Source organism: Scyliorhinus torazame, chromosome 11 (genome assembly GCF_047496885.1).
Source record: "Scyliorhinus torazame isolate Kashiwa2021f chromosome 11, sScyTor2.1, whole genome shotgun sequence".
NCBI classification, from domain to species: Eukaryota; Metazoa; Chordata; class Chondrichthyes; order Carcharhiniformes; family Scyliorhinidae; genus Scyliorhinus; species Scyliorhinus torazame.
The window spans coordinates 7,281,728-7,303,454 of NC_092717.1; the positions used below are offsets into that span (position 1 = coordinate 7,281,728).

General features: G+C 46.0%; 2 protein-coding genes across 6 annotated transcripts in view; both read right to left on the minus strand.

Annotated features, from left to right (window-relative positions):
• LOC140385081 (protein TOPAZ1-like) overlaps positions 1-13,927 on the minus strand; it is a 78,131-nt gene extending 64,204 nt beyond the window's left edge. For 2 of the 5 annotated variants that reach the window (XM_072466887.1, XM_072466886.1), the window contains exons 1-3: positions 13,752-13,913; positions 5,843-6,009; positions 990-3,058 (exon numbers count right to left, since the gene is read on the minus strand). In XM_072466887.1, coding sequence (XP_072322988.1) covers positions 990-3,058; positions 5,843-6,009; positions 13,752-13,869 — 2,354 coding nt within the window. In that variant the 5' untranslated portion in view covers positions 13,870-13,913. Of the gene's footprint in view, positions 1-989; positions 3,059-5,842; positions 6,010-12,712; positions 13,194-13,751 lie in introns of those variants that run through there. The other 3 variants (XM_072466888.1, XM_072466889.1, XM_072466890.1) reach the window with 3 other exon arrangements.
• A 2,557-nt stretch (positions 13,928-16,484) lies between these two features.
• On the minus strand, positions 16,485-17,207 carry LOC140385083 (ubiquitin-like FUBI-ribosomal protein eS30 fusion protein). The gene has a single exon (XM_072466893.1). The coding sequence runs from the start codon at positions 17,132-17,134 to the stop codon at positions 16,733-16,735; it is 402 nt and encodes a 133-aa protein (XP_072322994.1). The 5' UTR covers positions 17,135-17,207; the 3' UTR covers positions 16,485-16,732.
• Between the last annotated feature and the right edge of the window lie 4,520 nt (positions 17,208-21,727).

Genomic DNA, 21,727 nt, shown 5'->3' on the forward strand with positions numbered 1-21,727 from the left:
TTCTAAATTCCAACGAGTACTGACCCAGAGTCCTCAACCATTCCTCATACGACAAGTTCTTTATTCTAGGGATCATTCTGGTGAACCTCCTCTGGACCCCTTTCAAGGCCAGCACATCCTTCCTTTGATACGGGGCCCAAAACTGCTCACAATACTCCAAATAGGGTCTGACCAGAGCCTTACAGAGCCTCAGAAGTACATCCCTACTCTTGTATTCTAGCCCTCTCGACATGTGCTACTGTGCTGCGTGGGCAGCACGGTAGCACACGTGGCTAGCACTGTGGCTTCACAGCACCAGGGTCCCAGGTTCGATTCCCCGCTGGGTCAGTCTGTGCGGAGTCTGCACGTTCTTCCCGTGTCTGCGTGGGTTTCCTCCGGGTGCTCCGGTTTCCTCCCACAGTCCAAAGACGTGCAGGTTAGGTGGATTGGCCATGGTAAATTGCCCTTAGTGTCCAAAAAGGTTAGGAGGGGTTATTGGGCTATGGGAATAGGGTGGAAGTGAGGGCTTAAGTGGGTCGGTGCAGACTCAATGGGCCGAATGGCCTCCTTCTGCACTGTATGTTCTATGAATGCTAGCATTGCATTTGCCTTCTCAACTGCCGACTGAACCTGCACATTAACCTTAAGAGAATCATGACCAAGGACTCCCAAGTCCCTTGGTGCTTCTGATTTCCTAAGCCTTTCCCCATTTTAAAAAAATGGTTCATCTGTATCCCCACTTCAATTACCTGCTGATCCACAGCTCGATATTCTTCACGTTAAGTCAATCAGTATAAAAATAAAGACACAAAATTGGTTCCCAACTTATTAGAATGATAGGATGACACGTTAATGCAATTCAATTCATTTTTTCCAACTTTTCCCCTCCGATTTGAAGAGATTTTCATAGCTAAATCAAATATACAAGGAAACATTCTGCAAACTCTTCAACCTAAAAGTAAACCTTTTCAAATAACCAATTAAAAGGTGAATAGAAAGCATACACACACCTGGACATCATTTCACTTGACTCTTTCTGCTTGCTGTTTAGTTCACTTCCCGCGTCACCCTCCACAGGTTTGAACTCTGCTTTCCCACAAGTGGCTTCATCCAGGCCCACTGACGGTTCAGTCTGCACCACCTCAGCGTTACTGGGACTGCCAAATAGCTCTGGATCATCTTGAATCACGTCAAGCACGAGCACATCCTCTTCATAGGCCCTTATCACATCAGGCACTCGCTGTGAACTCCCTTCCTCTTCAGCGTTCCTATCCAACATTTCTTTGACTTCACGGTCTATAATTTGCATTGCAATAAAAGGCTCCTCTGGAGATGGAAGCACTGGCTGGTTTTCTGATATAGGAGTCTTTTCAGCACTTCCATCTGGCCGCAAAGTTACTTCCACCGACTTTGATTGGTACTCTGCATTTTCTTCTACATCCACAAAAGAGTGATCCTCAACAAGCCCCTCACTCTCAGTTTGTTCACTAGGTTCAACATGGCACTGCCCATCCACTCGGCTGCACCTCAACTCTGAAGGTGCTTTCTGATGAACAGGGATCACTGTTGACTGTATGTCATTCCTTCCCTTTGTGCACACTTTCCTTGGAGTAAACTTATCCTGAATGGTCTCGTGTCTTTGGTAGCCTATGGCTGCTTTTCTGCCTGTATCATTGCACAAAGGAACGTGTATTGCTGGTAGTTGTGTTGGCATTAGTGTTTTAGTGCAATGAACAGCTGAATTTGTAAAATTCAATTTACTTTGCTTGATCTGATATTTTGTTTCTTCAGCAGGAAGACCATTTGCCATTTTGGAGTCGAGTACATTGATGGATGCAGAGGTTTTACAATCGTGAGCATCTTTTGGCTGTTTACCATATTCTACAATACTGGAATACTTTGAGAGGTGTATTGATGGCTGCACTTTTGCTACTTTGTCACTTGCGAAAGATGCACAACTGCAATTATTTTTTAATAGTGATTGGTTTCTCAAATTATCTTTGTTAGCGGCCTTTATTTCAGGCACTTCCAAGGACAACCTGGTCAACAAATATAAAACACACTCAACTGATTCCACATATCCTTGACGAGGCAATGCTCCTGATTTTGGGTCAAGTACTGATGTGTGTCTGCGCAGTTCACCTGTTTTTTCTGGTTTACAGTACCATTCTGAACCAAACCAGAACTCAGGGCACTGTCTTGTTCTTTTGAATGGCCTTGCTCGTGCACATGTATCCAGAGTGATGGGTGTTGTTCTTGCACAGCCAAACGGCGGAACAGAAGCCTCAGAGTGTACATATCCACTTGCCTTTCTTTTACAACTTGTAGAAAGTCGCACTGCCTCATTGACTTTGATGTCAACAGGCTCAAAGCCAGCAGGGAGTCCTAGTGTTCTATCATCAGGCAACACAGGTATTTCCTCTTCTAAACAGTCCTCTGCTACATTTGTTGAACTCACTGTGCTCCAAGCTGTGCTATCCTGACATGGACTTTGCCAAACCAAACCTTTGGGATGCCACGATAATCCTAAACACCCTGGTTTAAATCCTATTTCAGAACAAGCTTCGGTAACTTTAGATGTTCGAGTCTTTTCAATATCGCCAGCTACAGCATCAGTCCCCAATTGGTCTTTATCAAGAGATTTAAGCTGCTGTATGCCTTTCTGGATTACTCTGGATAGTTCTGATGGTCCAGTTTCCAGCAGAATTTTACTGCTGTTCTCTGTTGTAAACTCCATGCCTGCTGATTTGCTTTGATACTGTTTAATACATTTTGATAAATCCTCTGAAGGGTTTATCTTGCTGCAGCCATTTCGGATTAGGCTAACCTGGAGAGGTTCAATTGTTGCAATGAGCTCTGTGCCCCTCCGGTTGTTTTTCATCACATCAGCCACTTTACAATCCCTGCAGCCGTGATCCTTTTCCCGTTTCCTTGCTTGGCACCTTTTGCTTCTGAGACCTTCCCCTGACGTACTGCACATGTCATTACACTGCTGATTATAATGGTCATTTATTGAAGACTGTTTGAGCCCATTAGGCATCATGTAGTCACACAGCTGTACACGAACAGTTCTACGTTGCTGAAAAATACAATTATAATGTCACTTACCGAATGCTCACATTTTAGGCTGTAACTTTGTTTTACATCATGGATCGAGTCGGCAAGACTTTGCTACCAGTGCAGCAAGCATGCCCAGATAAGCATGAGCAATGTTTGATTTAAGAGAAACCGTAATATTTCTCTAAGAATCTCAAGCTTATTTATTTACCACACATTCCCCATACCATCCACTCTTGCAGTCTGAGCATTAATGTCCAGTGCCAATGAGCACCTGGCTCCATTACTAAACACTCAAGTTTATTGGGCAACAGGCTGAGACACTGAAAGAGACTTTATATCCCATCAATTTGGATTGAGGTCATCATTGTTACCCAGTGCACCACCCATTCTGCCAATGATGTATTTGCATATAATTACTTTTGACATAAAAGTACAGAAAAACTGCTTGTAAATATTATTCTCTCAAATACAACATAGAGATGATTCAACAAAGAGACATGAAATAGTCACCAACAAATCCAGTAGAAAATTCATGAAATGTCTTGATGCAGAGAGGATTAAGCCTGCTCGTGTTGCCGTTATGTTTCACACCAGCCTTCTCCCACCTTCTACATATCACTTTGTCAGAAGATACTGCTATTCCTTTCTTCCTTGTGTTCATATCTATCTTCTCCTTCAATATATCTGTTATTCACTTCAACTACTCCATGGGATAGTGAGTCCCATGTTGTTTTTTTAAAAATATATTTTATTGAGGCATTTATATGATACATTTCACAGAATAAGCATAGATCATAGAATTTACAGTGCAGAAGGATGCCATTCAGCCCATCAAGTCTGCACCGGCTCTTGGTAAGAGCACCCTACCCAAGCCCACACCTCCACCCTATCCTCATAACCCAGTAACCTCACCCAACACCAAGGGCAATTTTGGATACTTAAGGGCAATTTAGCATGACCAATCCACCTAGCCTGCACATCTGGACTGTGGGAGGAAACCGGAGCACCCAGAGGAAACCCACCCACACACGGGGAGAACGTGCACTCCACACAGACAGTGACCCAAGCCAGGAATTGAACCTGGGACCCTGGAGCTGTGAAGCAATTGTGCTAACCACTATGCTACCGTGCTGCCCACTAGAGGGAGAATTCAGAATGTCCAATTCACCTAACAGCACTTATTTCGGGACTTTGGGGGGGGGGGGGGAAGAAGAGAGCGAGAGAGAACTGGAGCACCGGGAGGAAACCTACGCAGACATGGGGAGAATGTGCAGACTCCACACAGAGTGCCCAAGCCGGGAATCAAACCTGGGACCCTGGCGCTGTGAAGCCATAGTGCTAACCACTGTGTTGCTCTGCTGCCCCCGCACAGCAGCACAACTACGCACCAAACAAAAGCAAAACCCAGCCAAAATGGCTTACATAAACACCTCAACCACAATTCCCCAACCTTCCCAATTCCCCATGCCTCCCCTTTTTAACCCCCACCCCCACTCCGCTGACAGCTTCATTTTTCCCAGAGGTGTTTATAAACAGCTGCCATATCCAGCAAAACTCCGGGCGAACTTTATCTTCTCAAGTCTGAGAAACCCAGCCATGTCACTAACCCACAGCCCCGACCTTCGGGGGTTCCGAGTCCCTCCATGCTAACAAGCTTTGTCTCCGGGCTACCAGGGAGGCAAAGGCCAAGACAGCGGCCTCTCACCCCCTGGACTCCCGGGTCTTCTGACACATCAAAAATCGCCACCTCTGCACTCGGGACCACCATTACCTTCAGTACTTCCGACATGACATCTGCAAGCCCCTTGCAAAATCCAAGCTTTGGACATTCCTAAAACATATGGGCATGACTCACAGGCCCAACCGCACACACCTATCCTCCACCCCTTCAAAGAATCTGCTCATCCGGGACAGTCATGTGTCCAGTGGACCACCTTAAATTGTATAAGGCTGGGCAGCACGGCAGCACAGTGGTTAGCACTGCTGCCTCACGGCACCAAGGTCCCAGGTTCAATCCCGGCTCTGGGTCACTGTCTGTGTGGAGTTTGCACATTCTCCCCATGTCTGTGTGGATTTCGCCCCCACAACCCAAAGATGTAGTAGGTGGATTGGCCATGCTAAATTACCCCTTAATTGGAAAAATGAATTGGGTACTCTTAAATAGTTTTTAAAATAAATAAATTGCAAAAGATTAATCCTGGCACACGACGAGGACGCATCGACTCACCTCAGGGCGTCCTCCCATAACCCAGCCTCTAGCTCCCTACCCAACTCTTCCTCCCACTTCACCTCCCCTATCAGGGCTCCCTCCCAATCCATAAGCTCTTTGTAGAATACCGATACCTTCCCTTTCTCTTCCCCACTACCACTTTTGACACTACCTTATCCTGTAGCCCCTGGGGCAGTAGGGAAAGTCAACACCTGCCTCCAAAGTCCCTCACAGGTAGCGGAACCCATTCCCACCGGGCAACTCAAAACTCCTCCTCCAACTCTTCCAAGTACAGAAAGCCACTGACCCACTCCCTCAGGACCGCAACCACTACCAGGTTTGTGGAGTACCTGGCTGGCGAGAGTGGCAGAGGTGCCGTTTAGTGTCCTAAACTCGTGTCTTTACATGAGGCCGCCTCCATCCGCTCCCATACGGATTCCTTTCCAACCACCCATTTCCTGATCCATTAGTGGCTATTTGATGGCTAATGGTCCCTAGTTTTGGTCTCCAGCATCAAGTGGAAACATCCTCTCTCTGCCAAGTTTGAAAATAGAATAATATTTACAAGTAGTCTTCCACAGTAAAAATCCTTACCTCAGTTTCGCTTTTAAAATGCACCTGTTGAACTGATCTGCAATTTAAGCGCTTTGTAGAACCTACACTGGGCTCTCTAATGCTGTGGTCCATCACTACGTCACCAGAGTCTGAAGGACTTCTCTCGGTCAAATTCTTGTGAGCAATTTTTATTCTTTGTTCAATTGCTAGCAGTTGAGAGAAAAGGAAAATGAGTCGAGAACGTGAGAAAATTCTGGTAAAAGGGGAGACTTTTGAGACCTTAAAAGCTCACTCCACCGATTGATTACCTCAGCCATAATAGCACTGAGCAAATAACTCCTTCCTAACAGATATTTTAAATGTACTTTTCATCCATTTTACCTACGCTCTAATTGGAAATATTTATTTGAATGCGATCATCCGGATTTACCTTATTTAGCTCATTAAGAATGCAAGACACTTGGCTGAGATACCCCCTTTAGCCATTTCCTTCTAGGCTGTAAAGTTAAAGCTTCAAAGAATCATTCTCCACAGTTCATGCTTGTTGTCTTGCATGAAGTCCATGGTAAATGTTTTGTTTGCCATGACCACAGACTTAATAGGTCCTTTTACAAGGCTCATATACCAACTTTACTACATTCATTCTGCACAAAAAATGCTGGAAATCTGAAATGTAGGCAGAAAATGCTACAAATAATAAGCAAGTTAGAGAGCACCCATGCAAAGAGGAGCTCTCGTCACACGTTTGTTTCCCTTCCCAATTATTCTATACTTGACCTCTGAAGAATGCTATATTTATCCGTATTAATCGTCTCGCTCAACTATACAGTAATAGAAGTCCTCCCGCAGTTTTTTTTTAATAAACTGCATCTTCGGCCTTCACAGGTTATCCTATGATGCATTTTTAGATAAGCTTCATCAGCCTTTATTTGCTTTCACCACGCAGAACATTTAGACAGGTCTTATAAAAAGAGACACCGGAAATAACTTTGCCCGAATTATCTGGTCCATTATAAGCAGCTGCCCCTTTACTGCATTATTCTCACTGAGCGAAGTTTAAAAATATGGAGCAAGCACTTTTCCTTTGGAGACTTCCAAGCTGCGGTGAAGTACAACAAAATCCCAAACTAACAGCAAATTAGTACTTTAAAGCCAGTGATGAACAGTACTGATGCAGCAACAAGTTGCACTCATATTGCACTTTAATATTGAAAAATATCACACGGCACTTTCTGAAAGGGGACAACAATCCTTGGTGGTAGAGTTGTAACCCAACACGTGGGAAAAGAAATAAGCTTTTAAAAAGGTGGAGAAAGTAGAAGAAAGCAGCTGGCGATAGCAAGGTTGAGACAAATTGAAGACACAGTCACCAATGGTCAGCAGTAAAGAAAGTCATGCAACAAAGCCCACACTTGGGAGACCAAAAGGAGCATAGAAAGAGGAGGTAGGGTGGGGCGAAGTTAACAAAGAAGAGTACAAGAGGTTTAAATTCAATGCTTTGGGAAACAAAGACCCCGTGCAACTCATAAGGGTCAGGAAGGTGCATGTGTGTAGGCAGTCATGCAATGAAAGACAGAGTTGCATTTATATAACACCTTTCATGAACTCAGTACATTTTAAAGCACCTTTGACATGTAGTTATTGATGCAACGCAGGCAATGTGGCAACCAATTTACCCACAGCAAGTTTTCAAACAACATGTAATAACCTATGTTGATTGTGCAAGGTCAAGGTCTACCCACTGGAGAGAACTTCCCCAGTTCTTCTTCAAAACACTGCCCCAAGGGTCTTTTAAGATCCGCCCAAATGCGCAGAGGAGGCCTCGGTTTAATGTCGCAGCTGAAACATTGTTCCCTGGCTGTGTAGCACGACTGCACTGGAATGTCACTCTAGCTTGGTATGCCTGTCGGCGGAATGGAAGTCAAACCCACAATCTTGACTCACTAGTGGCATCTACTGCACCATGGCTGACATGAGGGTGCGAGATACAAGGTCAAGAAGGAGGACATTTTAGAAATCCAGCACAGAGACTAAAGCAAGGATGAGGATTTCCACAGTGGGCAGGTACAAGCAAAACGGACCACTGCATCTTGTGGCGACTGATAAAACACCATAGCCAGAGGTGCAATGTGGGTTCAAATGGAAGGTTCTCCTTCTGTTTGGGTGCAAACCCAAGGCAGATGTGGCAGAAAAAGAAAGTAAGTTACCAACCTGTCAAGCAACCTAGATTTAAGTAGCTAGGGGACTGGACCAATTAGCACATCACATTCATTCCAAACTGCAAGCAGTCCTGCACGGCTATTATTTATGTAACTGGTATTCAGCGCAGTCTGTCCTTGTAAAAGGTGAAGCCCAATTAGTTAAACCTAGATAAATCTGGGGGGGGGGGGGGGGGGGGATACTCATTAAAATAAAACACCACTTTTGCAAACATTTAAACCCACGATACATAGTGGTCCATGTTCAAAATACTCCATCAAACACAAAAATAGAAATCTATCCATACACATAGAAAGCCAGACACCTCCAACAACAAAGGCAATCATGCACAAATAACAGCCTCTCTCCTCACCCCATCCCATTCTCTCCCCCCATCTTTCACTCCTCTACACAGGACACTGAGGACTCAGCCTTGGCTTTTTAACTTCCTGAGTCAACTTGGTGCAAGAAGCTGTTTCCTGATTGGTCTAAGTCAACAAGGCTGTGGGCGACTCTTGTGAAGCAGCAATAAGTGCTCTATTCCATTCTCTCTGCTTATTGGATGAAGGCATCACTGCTCCCTGTCCATGTAATTAACCCCAATAGCTAAGGTGCTCTGTCGATAAAGATCACAAACAATAAACACTTTGGAAATAAATTGGTTATCATTAATAGTCAACTCCACCTCCAATCCCTGCAGGTCATGCAAGGCTTTAAATCAACCAGCAACCTGTGCACCTTCTCCAGGGTCATCTAAGCATTCACAAGGACAAAGCAGGGCAGGAAGGCCATCTCCCCCTCAGGCTACATCTATGCTGGACACAGAGATGGCCACCTACCAGTTCTCCCTTGTTCTTGCGTTCAGGGACCAAAGTCATGTCCAATTAAACAAACTATAGTCGAACCCAAGTCTCTGTTTAAATGGAAAAAAAACTCTTCTGGGCCAGAGTTGGTCCATGGGACAGCTGTTACCAAATACTGCCACACCTCAGCACTGTCTTAATTGTCTGAATTGGCTCAGGACAATAATTACCAGGACAGGAATGCAAACATAATCTGATATCCATAGCTCAATACTTACTTTGACTGGCTGCAGAGATAAGTACCTGCTGCAACGCCAACAAGTGCAACTGGAATTTGAGGAGGCATTCACGCTGTGGTCAGATTAGCAGCAATATGCTGAGGTTTTATAGTGAATTGCTGATGGTACATGCTTCTAGCCCAGCCAGGTCTAACAAATCTATGTCAAGCAACATACATTTTTCAATTTGCTCTTGGGTTGGTGGCAACGTCACATATACTGCATATCTCTAGCTGCCCTGCAAAGGGGATGCCACGTTAAGGATTCTTGCTGTCCTTGTGATGGGTATGAAGAAGAATTCCTCGATTTTAACATAATAGCAATAATGAAACAGTACTACGTCCCTAAACAGATGTAATGCCTGGATCTGGTATGTCTCTCTTGTGGGGAACATGAATTGGATTCAATTTGAATTGTTTTTTGGAGCAGGCGAGAAGCTGGATTACAGGTTTGCCCCTGTCCACACTCTGAGATCTGATAAAGTTTTTTTTTAAATGGTGTGACCTAAAGATGGAGGTATTCTTCTGACTTAACTGCTTATCCTTCTTTATGGTAGCGGTCGTGGGACTGGGCAGCTTGCCTGCAGTGCATCCTGTACAGAGACAGCGTGACATTGGGGGATGGAATGAACAGAGATTTCAGTGGTACGGCTGCCTGTTCAGTCTGTATGCCCTGGATGGTGTTGAACTTCACGATGCTGCAGCTGCCCCCCCAGTGCTGTAGAGTTGAGAATGCTGTCGTTTTCTGTCTTCGGCATCATGGATAGTAAAGGAATCGGGTGTGGAGATTACCCAGGCTGTCGCTCTCATAGCCTATGTTAATAGTTGGTTGAATTAAATTTCTAATCAACGGTGACAGCACCACAGGCCCTCACCCAACCTGGGATGGGAGACTTGGTAATTGTAGTGTTATTGAAGAGGGTTAGGTATTCCCTTATTAGAGACCATTGCAGAACATGAATGATACCTGTCTCTTGGTAGATCTTGTCCAGATCCTGCTGTAGGTGTGCATAGATCACCTCAAATTCATTGTTGTCACTGGAGTTATATACCATTGCATCACGTGTACAACTGCCCCCAGGGTGGGCTTGCTTGGTACCATACTCCACAATGTAACATTGAGGCAGCTCTCAACTCTGTTCTGGCATTCAGCTCTTCTATCCATTTCTAGAGAAAGGATATGACGATGATAAGCTCAACGGTAACTATCCAGGGCACCACTCACGGTCGAGCAGCTAACTTAAACACATTGTTGGGTGTGGAAGGGTAGACTAGTGGTTGGCGAATGCAATTGTGCCTCTTCAACTCCAGATTATCCTGCAAGTCAATGTCTTAATGGGATGAACAATACGATCAAAATAAATAGAGACATTTATCAGTATCCTATGCTGGTACATGGCATGGTTTTAATGCATTGAGCTTCAGCAATATGTCTATGCACATTTGTACACTGGGGAAATTGCTCAGCATTGCCCTTGCCAATTTGGACCATTTCTAGTGTTTAGGGCAATTTGGCATTGACCCCCTGTTGAAGCAGAAGCTTGTGTGATGAATGGAGGATTTTAAGAATATTGGATTCTGAACATTTGCCCATTTAAGGGTTGAAAGCCTGAAGTTAGAGTGTGTTTGACTGCAGTGGTCATGTTTTTTAAGATAATCCTGTTTTGCAGGGCCTGGGAGCTTTTAGGAGCCAGAAGGTGAAACTGAACAAAGGAATGTGTTTTTCAGTCAGGGCTAATGCACTGGGGGGGGGGGGGGGGGGGGGGGGGGGGTGTGTGTCCCTGGATAGTTGATTTGTTTTTCAGCTTGGGGAGATGATGTCACCGCTGGATGGAGCTAAGAGATTCAGAGAGATTTCGAGAAAGCTTTGGAGAGGAATTGAAGTCTGATCTGTCTGACACAGAGTCCACAATTCTCTCCCGGTAGGATAGTTATAAAAAGAGTACTAATATTTAAAGCAGAGCAGTCTTGTCTGAGGTCAAGGAAGAAGCTGAAACACACCAGGTAAACCAGCTTTTTGAAGACATCCAGCCAGAGTCTTCAGGGGTTCTAATCTGAGCCCAAATTTGTTCTGTAAAGCAAGTATTGCTCTATGGCATGCTAATTTTAAGATGGATTGACAGCGGTAAGTTTCTTTACTTGTTGTTTCATGGAGTAGTAATGTTTAAAGGGTAATTGTAAGCTGTTCTTTTTGGGTGCGAAGTCAAAGAGTTTAATATTGTATTCATAATAAAGTTTAGTTTTAAAAATACCGAATCTCTATGTCTTCGTGTAATCACTCCTGGGCGAATCATTCTTTCTGCAGTCTTACAAAATAAACTAAAATATTGGGGTTTCGGTCCAGTATCCCAGCCACTGTTGGAGTCTGGTCAGGGATCATAATAATTGCCTTGTGTGGATTTCTACAGTGGCAGCACGGTGCCACAGTGTTTAGCACTGCTGCTTCACAGTGCCAGGTACCTGGGATTGATTCCGGACTTGGGTGACTGAGTTTACTTTCGCCCCGTGTCTGTGTGGGTTTCCTCCGGGGGCTCCGGTTTCCTCCCACAGCCCAAAGATATGCAGGTTAGGTGGATTGACCATGATAAATTGCCTCTAGGTGGGGTTACGGGGGTAGGGTTGGGAGGGGGTTACGGGAATTGGGCCTAGGTAGGATCCTCTTTCAAAGGGTCGGGGAAGACTCGATGGGCCGCATGGCTTCCTTCTGCACTGTAGGGATTCTATGAACTAAGTGTGATTTGAAGTGCCATATTATGGCAATGGTTTGTCTTTCATATTAGATATTCATTCAACTGACCAAAGCAAAGCTAGTTACAGATCTCAGTACAATCTGAACCATTCTTGTATTCAGGTGACTTATCACATTGTCCCACTGATGGATCAGAAGGAGCCAGGTTCAAGACCTACTTCCAACTTGTTCACAAGAGGGCAACAGTTCAATGAACGTTGTAAATCAGCCTAGAAAATTCTTTCAAGGTTCTACATCATGTGGTGAGGGTGAACATTACACGAGGATAAGCACAACAACCACCCACCATAAAGGACAGAGAAAAATGTTCAGGTAAAGAAGCAATGCTTGTTACAAGGAAATTGGGGATCGATGGCAGTGAAAGGTTGATATCAAATAAATTTGCAGGATTAAAAAAGGACTTTAGTTGGCCCCAATACCTCTCATTATGCCCACCCCCATGTGCATCTAATTCTCATTTAAATTCTTCCAGCGCTCTGTACACATATCACATCCATGTAAATTCTGAGTTACTTCTGCATCTCCCTTCCCTCTTGTCAGCTCGAGAATGTAATGTCTGCTTCTAGATCTGTTACGATCTTGAACATGTCAAGGCAGTTCAATTTAACGATCGCCTTTAGAGCCTCGAGTATCTCCCAACAAGCCTCCTTCACTCCAGGGCAAATATCTTGGGGTCTTCAGCCTCTTCGCGCGGCTCCCTTCCATTCTTCAGATAGTTATCAGTTTAGTTGGGATTTTTTCTGTATCACACCCAATACCTTTGCAGCGGGGGCCGTAACCAGAACTACACACAGTACCCCACAGGGTGACCATCTTTCACTGATGTGTTTTAACCTCTGACTTACACATCACAGGACACCAAACCTCTTTGTCACACGAACCTTGACTCGGTTTCTCTCTCGCCGCAGATGCTGACAGACCTGCTGATATTCCCAGCATTTTCTGTTTTTACTCCCAAAACCTTGTTATATGTTGTGCCCCACTCTGACATTAAGTTTCTAATCCCTTTATACACAGCTGGAAAGATGGAAGATTGGCCCAGTGCTGTAAGATATCTTTGCATTTTGGTCTATCCTGTTCCTATTGTTTATACTTCATACCCGCTGCTGCTCCAGATGTTTAAATGCCCTTACTTTACTTATCTGCTGCTTTTAATAGGAGTGAGTTCCATCCTAGGGGTGATGCCATTGGTAAATCTCTCTCTTGGGTCGGGGGTTATTGCCCCTTTTCCCCCTCACTTATTCCCTTCATCAAAGTGAAATTTTAACCAGAATTTAGCAATTGGCCAAGAGGCCCCGGCTGCTGACCCGGCAAGGGAGATGGTCAGGGCTTCGGCTGGAATCCCACAGCCACAAACCGCCTGGTGCCAGACTCAGCCCCGGGGCGTCCCCCCACCCCGATGGTCATCCCCCACCCCGGGTCCCCGTTACCCTGCACCACCCGTGCCCCTCCCCCTCACCCCACTCATGCCCCTCAACCCCCCATACACCCTCCATGCCCCTCACCCCCCCATGCCCCTCACAGCCCCCCATGCCCCTCACAGCCCCCCATGCCCTCACACACCCCCCCATGCCCCTCACCCCCCATGCCCCTCACACACCCCCATGCCCCTCACCCCGCCCCCCCCACGCCCCTCACCCCGCCCCCCCACGCCCCTCACCCCGCCCCCCCCACGCCCCTCACCCCGCCCCCCCCACGCCCCTCACCCCGCCCCCCCCCCACGCCCCTCACCCCGCCCCCCCACGCCCCTCACCCCGCCCCCCCCCACGCCCCTCACCCCGCCCCCCCCCCCACGCCCCTCACCCCGCCCCCCCCCCCCACGCCCCTCACCCCGCCCCCCCCACGCCCCTCACCCCGCCCCCCCCCACGCCCCTCACCCCGGGGGGCCTGTTACCTTGCCCCGACCCGGGTGCCGCTTACTTGATCTCCGCAGTTGCCGCGGGCAGCCTCCGGGTTTGGGGCCGGCTGAGGGAGGACTCGGCGCCGGCGGCTGCACCCGGAGCGGAGCGGGGCGGCTGCCGAGCCGGCGGGAGGCCATGGGGCGGGGGCGGGGTGGCCGGGGCCCGGAGCCTCCGTGAGGGGACAAGACAGGCCGCGCGCGGCGGCAACGGGCGGGAGAATGGGCGGGGGGCGGGGCCAGTGTGGGGGCGGGGTCAGCATGGGCCGGGGCGGGGTCCGTGTGGGCGGGGCCAGAGAGGGGCGGGGCTGGAAGGCGGGGCCTGCGGGGGCGGGCCAGAGAAGGGCGGGGCTGGAGTGGGCGGGGCCAAAGAGAGGGGCGGGGTTAGAGTGGGCATGATGTGGAATGGGGCCTGAGAGGGGTGGGGTTTTAGTGGGTGGGGCTGGAGTGGGCGGGGCCGGGGAGGGGAGTTTCCGTGGGCGGGGTCAGGCTGGGTGTGGCCAGTGTGGACGGGCCTCCTCCTGGAATTGGGCGGGAGAGTGAGCTGAATCAGTGGGATATGGAGAAACAGACAGAGATATAGACTGAGGAGACAGAGAGGATGGAGCTAGAGGGATAGAGGGATATGGAAAGAGGTGATATGCTGAGAGGGTAAAGAGATGTGGAAAGAGGAGAGGCATTGAGAGAGTAAGGAGATATAGAGAGAGGTATTGAGAGAGTAAGGAGATATGGAGAGAGGAGAGATATTGAGAGAGTAAGGAGATATAGAGAGAGATATTGAGAGAGTAAGGAGATTTGGAGAGAGGAGAGATATTGAGAGAGTAAGGGGATATGGAGAGAGGAGAGATATTGAGAGAGTAAGGAGATATAGAGAGAGATATTGAGAGAGTAAGGGGATATGGAGAGAGGAGAGATATTGAGAGAGTAAGGAGATATAGAGAGAGATATTGAGAGAGTAAGGAGATTTGGAGAGAGGAGAGATATTGAGAGAGTAAGGGGATATGGAGAGTGGAGCGGTATTGAGAGAGTAAGGGGATAGGGATAGGGATAAAGCTGGTAAGGGGAATACGAGAGATTGGGAGTTTGGGAAATAAAGAGAGGTAAATGGAGAAAAGGGGAGACCCGATCTACCCACGCCCAATTGGGAACAAGACTCGTTCTACCGAGTTAATGATTCTTCACTCAGTCAAAAACAGCCTTCTCCCAGGTTGCTTGCAGCATTGCCCTGGAGATTAATTGTCCATTCCTGGAAGTTGGTGGACAACAATGCTACGTACTGAGCCATGGTTGACACCATTAACAATGTTAACACTTTCGGTATTGCAACATCTGTTTCTGTTAATCTCTGTAAAATACATTTGGTTTAAGACAGAAGTCATCAATGTAATTCTGGTGCCGTGAGTTAGAACCTAATTCTGTATATTCCACTGAGATCGCACTACAACTCACACATGTACCTACGAGGGTTATTTTTATTTTAAAGGAAATTCATTAGAATCTTTGAAAAAACTAATTAGTTCACGGAAGCTTTTACACAAATTCAGCCTTACAAGAAAAATGAGAGATCGTATCAGTGGAATGAATGTCCTTAACTTTCAAGATATTGTCAAGGTCATCGCTTTAAAAACTGAATTGTTTCACTCACTATAATAACTCCATGTTACTCCTTTCATTTGGGAATTACATTTTAAGGAGATGGGAGCCACAAAAGGCTGTATTTAAAAATGTTCATTAATTTATTTGAGCTTGGTGAATGAAGAATGATAACGGTGAATATGCTTACTTGCTTCCAGATGAGTTGATGTAAATAAATCTTGTTCGAAGCCAGATGTTGCCAGTAGCCTGGTGCAACCCTGGTGTTGTGAAGTAGCCGGGTGCTTAATGCTGACGGCCTGATTCACAACACCAGCTGCAGCACCTTACCATTAGATCAGTGACTGCACACTCCACTCTGCACGATGCCTGGAAAGCAGCAATCTTGCGGTCACCTTTCCAAAAAAAGAAGAGGAAAATAAAACATAAAAGTAAGAACATTGATAAGAACAGTAATAACAAAAATGTCTTCATTTAACATGTTTGCATTTTGCATCCTGTCACAGGACTTTAAATGTTTATCATCTTTGTGGTGACTGATACTGTAGTACCTGAACTCTGCCGTTGAAACCATTTATAGTATACAAACTCTTCCATCACTCTAGTACTCAAATTCTTCATCGAAACCAAATCCTCCAGTCCTCTAACCCTCTCATTGAAACCAATCCCTCTAATCCTTAACCCTCCCATCGAAGCCCATCCTTCTAATCCTTAACCCTCCCATCGCGACCATCCCTCTAACCATTAACCCTCCCATCTAGATCCATCCCTCCAATGTTAACCCTCCTCTAATCCTTAACCCTCCCATCGAACTCCATCCCTCTAATCCTTAACCCTCCCATCGAACTCCATCCCTCTAATCCTTAACCCTCCCATCGAACTCCATCCCTCTAATCCTTAACCCTCCCATTGAACTCCATCCCTCTAATCCTTAACCCTCCCATCGAACTCCATCCCTCTAATCCTTAACCCTCCCATCGAACTCCATCCCTCTAATCCTTAACCCTCCCATCGAACTCCATCCCTCTAATCCTTAACCCTCCCATCGAACTCCATCCCTCTAATCCTTAACCCTCCCATCAAAACCCATCCTTTTAATCCTTAATTCTCCCATCGCAAACATCCCTCTAATGTTAACCCTCGCATTGCGACCATCCCTCTAATTCTTTTTTTTTTTTTTTTTTTTTTTTTTTTTTTTTTTTAAATGTGAAGTGTTTTTATTAGTCACATTACAGAATTTAAATGACTAATACTATGCAAGCCAATTACTTGATTTCTGAAGTTCCAGTACAGAGAACCATGCCGATGAGAGTGTGGAGCATAGACCTATATTCATTATTGAATCAAATAAAAGTCAGTTTCCAATAACAGAAAAACAAGTTTCTGATAACAGAAAAATGCAAAACAGAATTTAGGAGTTTGAATTTGGCCCCTTCCTCTTGCCAAAGTACGGCACAACGTTTACAAAACGGCGATTGTACTGCATGCGTCTCTTTGCCCGGCCAGTCTTCTTTTTCCTCTTCTCTTGTTTTGCAACCTTTGGAGTTTGACCTTTTACTTTGCCAGCTCGAGCAAGGGATCCATGGACCTTGCCCCCCAACAATCGAGCAACCACTTCTAGAGTGCAGTGCTCACTGATACCACATTGGCCTACGATAGCATCATCAGCTAAGGGAGTGCCAGCCAATAGGATCACTTGGTCAATAGCAGAGACTCCTTCCAGGGATTCAACATGGGCCTTAATTTCTCCAACAGTCTCTTCCCCAGTCACATCAAGTGTGTGGGTGTTTTGAGCATGTAGAAACAGCTGCATGGTGGTTCGGGGAAAGGCGGCCCAGGCTCCGGTGAAGATGGCAACGAGCTACCGCCACCTCGCAACAGGGAGAAAAGCATCCCTCTAATTCTTAACCATCCCATCGAACTCCAATTCCTCTAATCCTTAACCCTCCCATTGAAACCCATCCCTCTAATCTTAACCCTCGCATCGCGAACATCCCTCTAATCCTCTAACCTTCCCATCAAAACCCATTGCTCCAGTCCTTAACTCACCCATTGAGGCCCACCCACCTTATACACTCTCCCCCATCAAAATTCATCCTTCCAGTATCCTACCTATCCGGCAGAACCCACCTCTTGTACACTCATTTTTCATGCATTGAACAGAATACATTTGTTCATATTAGGACCATTACGCCTGGTCCCCTATATTCTACATTAAGTGGAGGGCGCAGTAAATGTATACAAGAAGATTGGTTATTGGTGCAATAAAAGGCTTGGCCAATTATTTGATTTATTCTGAAATATGTTTATTTCTGTGCTGTGTTTCCAAGAGGTGGTGGGTTGTTGTAATGGGCAAGTATATATGGTCAAGTCCCTCTCTCTCACCACACATAGACAACCTTGAAAAGTCATGGATATTGATAATGATGGACGCAAAATGGCAGGCAGCATAGTGTTCAGGTGGCAAGGGTCCTAAGAAATTCACCCCATTGACTTTTAAAGAAGAAATCCACCTAATTCTCAGCAATCAGAAATTCAGGAAATCTCTTTTCTCCTTCAAAAAATAATGTTGGTATCAGCTATTGAAACCTCTATGTTGCATTTCTCTGTTTGGGCTTGATAAAGACTTTATCTATTTAGTGCTATTTGGCATAAGAACTGGGAGCAGGAATCGGCAATTCAGCCCCTCGAGCCCACTCCGCCATTCAATACCATTACGGCTGACCCCATCCTGGCCTCAACTCTACTTTCCCGCCCGTTCTCCATAACCCTTCAGCCCATCACTAATTAAAAATCTGTCTCTTTAAATTTACTCAATGTCCCGGCATCCACTGCATTCTGAATTAGTGAATTCCACAGACTCACAACGCTTTGAGAGAAGTGTCATAATATGCACCCATGCACATCATGAGGTAAAGACAGACAGTGACAGACACCCAGGTGAGCCAATCAACATACAGAACACGACCAATCACCAGACAGAACACCAGAGGGGGGCTTCCAACTATAAAACACACGAGGTATCAGCACTCCGCCTCTTTCCACTGGTGACAACTGTAGTGACAGTCAGGGTGTACATATCAGACAGCACCTTCTACATGTGGATCACAGCTAGCCTGGTCTCCCCGTGTCTGCGTGTGTTTCCTCCGGGTGATCCGGTTTCCTCCCTCAGTCCAAAGATGTGCAGGTTAGGTGGATTGTCCCCTTAGTGTCCAGGGACGTACAGGTTAAGTGGGATTATGAAATAGGGCGCGGGAGTGGACCTCTTTCTTTCAGAGGGACGGTGCAGACTCGATGGGCCAATTGGCCTCCTTCTGCACTATAGAGATTCTAATTTCCCAACGATAGATGTTAACCTCCTACCATTTGCCTCCCTCCATTTTTCATTAAGGGTGTTGCCATCAGACCGTAGGCACGTCTGCCTTCAATCCCAATATTTTGTTTAGTACTTTTTCCCTATCGATGATGATTTTTCTAAGTTCCTCCCTTTCCATTATCTCTGCAATACCTGTCACTATTGGGATGGTACTAGTGTCCTCCGCCATGAAAACTGATGCGAAATATTGATTCAACATCTCCGCCATTCCTGTGTTCCCCACTATTAACTCCTCAGTCTCATCTGCCGAGGAACCAACATTCACTTTAGCGACTCTCTTTCCTTTTATCTGCTGATAGAAGCTTTTTCTATCCTTTTTTATATTTTGCGCTAGTTTTCTTTCACAATTTACCTTTGCTCATTTTATTAATTTTTTCTTAACCCTTTGTTGATCTTTAAAAGTTTCCCAATCTTCCAGCCTGCCACGGGCCTGTGCAATACTATGCCTTTGTTTTTGTCTTTATGGTTATCTTTAAACTTCCTTGCTCAGCCATGGGTGTTTTTTTCCCCCCTCTTACAATCTTTCTTCCTCTATTTTAGTTGGGAGGAATTGAATATCTCCTTGAACAACTGCCACTGCTCACCAACTTTCCTACCTTTTCGCCTTTGGCCACGCGGGCCAAATTTGTCCTCATGCTAACATAATTACCTTTGTCTAACTTCAGAACGTAAGTGTGGGTCTCCAGTTTCTCGCCCTCAAACTGAATTTGAAATTCTATCATACTATGATCACTCTTTCCCAGAGGACACTTAACTATGAGGTGATGAATTAATCCCTCCTCATTGCACATTACCAAATCCAGAATAGCCTGCTTCCTGGGTGGTTTCAACACATTGAAACAACCTCTAACATATTCAATGAACTCTCCCTCAAAGCTACCCTTGCCAATTTGATTAATCCAGTCTATATGCATATTAAAATCACCCATCATTCTTGTCATACCTTTCTTGCAAGCCTCCAATCTTTCCTGGCTTATACTGTGCCCCACTGTGCAACTACTGTTCAGGGATCTATAAATTACTCCCACCAGGGAATTTTTTCCTTTGATATTTCTTATTTCTACCCAGACTGATTGCACATCTTGATCTCCAGTGCTTATATCATTTCTCACTATAGGGGCTGCGTGGCACAGTGGTTAGCACTGCTGCCTCATGGCGTCAAGGACTTGGGGTCGATCCTGGCCCCAGGTCACCGTCCTTGTGGAGTTTGCACATCCTCCCCGTGTCTGCGTGGGTCTCATCCCCACAACCCAAAGATGTGCAGGTTAGATGAATTGGCCACGCTAAATTGCCCCTTAAGAACAAACAAAGAACAAAGAAAAGTACAGCACAGGAACAGGCCCTTCGGCCCTCCAAGCCCGCGCCGACCATGCTGCCCGACTAAACTACAATCTTCTACACTTCCTGGGTCCGTATCTCTCTATTCCCATCCTATTCATGTATTTGTCAAGATGCCCCTTAAATGTCACTATCGTCCCTGCTTCCACCACCTCCTCCGGTAGCGAGTTCCAGGCACCCACTACCCTCTGCGTAAAAAACTTGCCTCGTACATCTACTCTAAACCTTGCCCCTCGCACCTTAAACCTATGCCCCCTAGTAATTGACCCCTCTACCCTGGGGAAAAGCCTCTGACTATCCACTCTGTCTATGCCCCTCATAATTTTGTAGACCTCTATCAGGTCGCCCCTCAACCTCCGTCGTTCCAGTGAGAACAAACCGAGTTTATTCAACCGCTCCTCATAGCTAATGTCCTCCATACCAGGCAACATTCTGGTAAATCTCTTCTGCACCCTCTCTAAAGCCTCCATATCCTTCTGGTAGTGTGGCGACCAGAATTGAACACTATACTCCAAGTGTGGCCTAACTAAGGTTCTATACAGCTGCAACATGACTTGCCAATTCTTATACTCAATGCCCCGGCCAATGAAGGCAAGCATGCCGTATGCCTTCTTGACTACCTTCTCCACCTGTGCTGCCCCTTTCAGTGACCTGTGGACTTGTACACCTAGATCTCTCTGATTTCCAATACTCTTGAGGGTTCTACCATTTACTGTATATTCCCTACCTGCATTAGACCTTCCAAAATGCATTACCTTACATTTGTCCGGATTAAACTCCATCTGCCATCTCTCCGCCCAAGTCTCCAAACAATCTACATCCTTCTGTATCCTCTGACAGTCCTCATCGCTATCCGCAATTCCACCAACCTCTGTATCGTCTGCAACCTTACTAATCAGACCAGTTACATTTTCCTCCAAATCATTTATATATACTACAAACAGCAAAGGTCCCAGCACTGATCCCTGTGGAACACCACTAGTCACAGCCCTCCAATTAGAAAAGCATCCTTCCATTGCTACTCTCTGCCTTCTATGACCTAGCCAGTTCTGTATCCACCTTGCCAGCTCACCCCTGATCCTGTGTGACTTCACCTTTTGTACTAGCCATGAGGGACCTTGTCAAAGGCGTTACTGAAGTCCATATAGACAACATCCACTGCCCTACCTGCATCAATCATCTTTGTGACCTCTTCGAAAAACTCTATCAAGTTAGTGAGACACGACCTCCCCTTCACAAAACCATGCTGCCTCTCACTAATACGTCCATTTGCTTCCAAATGGGAGTAGATCCTGTCTCGAAGAATTCTCTCCAGTAATTTCCCTACCACTGACGTAAGGCTCATCGGTCTGTAGTTCCATGGATTATCCTTGCTACCTTTCTTAAATAAAGGAACAACATTGGCTATTCTCCAGTCCTCCGGGACATCACCTGAGGACAGTGAGGATCCAAAGATTTCTGTCAATTTCTTATTGGAAAACAAAAGAATTGGGTACTCTAAATTAAAAAAAAACACTTCTCACTATAGTACTGATCCTTTCCTTTACCAGCAAAGCTACACCATCACCTATAACTTTCTATCTGTCCTTCTGAAATACCGAGTACCCTTGGATATTCAAAACCCAGAATTGGTCTCCTTGTAACCAAGTCTCAATAATCACAACCAGATCATAGCCCTTTGTCTCCATTTGT